The sequence below is a fragment of the Miscanthus floridulus genome, chromosome 6, assembly GCF_019320115.1.
Source record: "Miscanthus floridulus cultivar M001 chromosome 6, ASM1932011v1, whole genome shotgun sequence".
Taxonomy (NCBI): Eukaryota; Viridiplantae; Streptophyta; class Magnoliopsida; order Poales; family Poaceae; genus Miscanthus; species Miscanthus floridulus.
The window spans coordinates 129,089,398-129,090,852 of NC_089585.1; the positions used below are offsets into that span (position 1 = coordinate 129,089,398).

Here is a 1,455-nt window from a genome sequence, read left to right on the forward strand (position 1 = left end):
CTTCCACAGGCCGCTCACCTAACACATACACCGCAGCAGCTGAAAGGCCGAGGAACTAGGAATGAAGGGAAGCAAGGTCCACGATCACGAGGCCGACGTCCCTGCCTCCGAGCTGTGGGCGATCTACGGCACGCTCCGCGCCGCGGAGCTCCTGCCGGAGCTGCTCCCGCACGTGCTCGCCAAGGTCGAGCTCGTCAGCGGCGACGGCGGTGTTGGTACCATCTTGCAGCTAACATTTCCTCCTGGTGAGACAAACTTTATTTGTATAAAGACACGTGGCTGCCATAATCTTTGATATTGCATATGCTAACATATAGTGTAGTAGTAGCAACATTTAATTGCTCTACTCTGCTCTTGCTAGGGATTCCTGGGCTGCAGAGTTACAAGGAGAAGTTCATCAAAGTTGACAACGACAACTTTATCAAGGAGGCAGAAGCCATAGATGGCGACATTCTGAAGCTGGGGTTCCTGGCCTACATGATACGGTTTGAGGTAATTTCAAAAGGGCCCAACTCGTCGGTGATAAGGTCGACTATCGAGTATGAGATTGATGATGCGCACCCAGAACTTGAAGCTATGGTCAGCACGGCACCATTGGCTGCAACTGCTGAGAAATTTTCCGAGCATGCTAAGGAGAAGAATGTCATCCCTCAAGCAACCTCTTGAAACAAAAATCTCAAGAGCGGAGTTCAAGTCTATCATGAGAGACAAATGAACTAGAGTTTCAGAGCTTTTGGGTTGTGTTTCAAATATACTCCCTCCATATAAAATTATAAGACGTTTTGACTTTTTTTTAGTTACATAGCATTTGCTATGCATTTAGATACATATTATGTCTAGATATGTAGCAAAAGTAATTTATGTACAAAAAGAACCAAAACGTCTTATAATTCGGAACCAAGATACTTTTTGTTTGGCTTGGTCTATGACACTAGTCAGCCATATTCACTGTTTTATAGCTATGGCAAGATATTTTCATGAATCAAGATTCACCACCATCAATCTTGAGTTAAATAAATCACTTGGATTTGTCGGTCTTAAAGTACCGCATTGACTCTTGTTAATACTTATAGGATCACTAGAAGCATAGATCTAGCCGGATACTTGCTGTTGAATAGAATCATGAATCCTAGAACATCTACTAGTGCAGTAATAGTAGGTAAAACGAGAGAAAGGGAGGGGTAGAAGATGGATGTGTCAAACTTGACACCGCAGTGGAGGAGGATCCGCTCGCGTCCGCCATGGAGTCGGTGTCTGTGCTAGGGCAGCGACGATCGAGGAAGACGGGTGGCGGCGCAGTGCAGTGGTCATGGTGACGCAGTCCGGTGGCGGCGCGGCTGGTGGCTTTCCTTCACTGTCTGCGCGCCCTCTAGATCGGGTTTAGGGTTTGTCGGTGGGAAAGTTGGCTCAGGCGAACCTCGTGACTAGAGCCGCCGGCCCCCACCTCTATTTATT

The 1,455-nt window shown here is 47.1% G+C and overlaps 1 protein-coding gene across 1 annotated transcript; it reads left to right on the top strand.

Moving 5' to 3' along the window:
• On the top strand, positions 1 to 906 carry LOC136459580 (norbelladine synthase-like). Its single transcript, XM_066459416.1, has 2 exons — positions 1 to 245; positions 362 to 906. The coding sequence occupies exons 1-2, from the start codon at positions 62 to 64 to the stop codon at positions 664 to 666; spliced, it is 489 nt and encodes a 162-aa protein (XP_066315513.1). The 5' UTR covers positions 1 to 61; the 3' UTR covers positions 667 to 906.
• Positions 907 to 1,455: the final 549 nt, after the last annotated feature.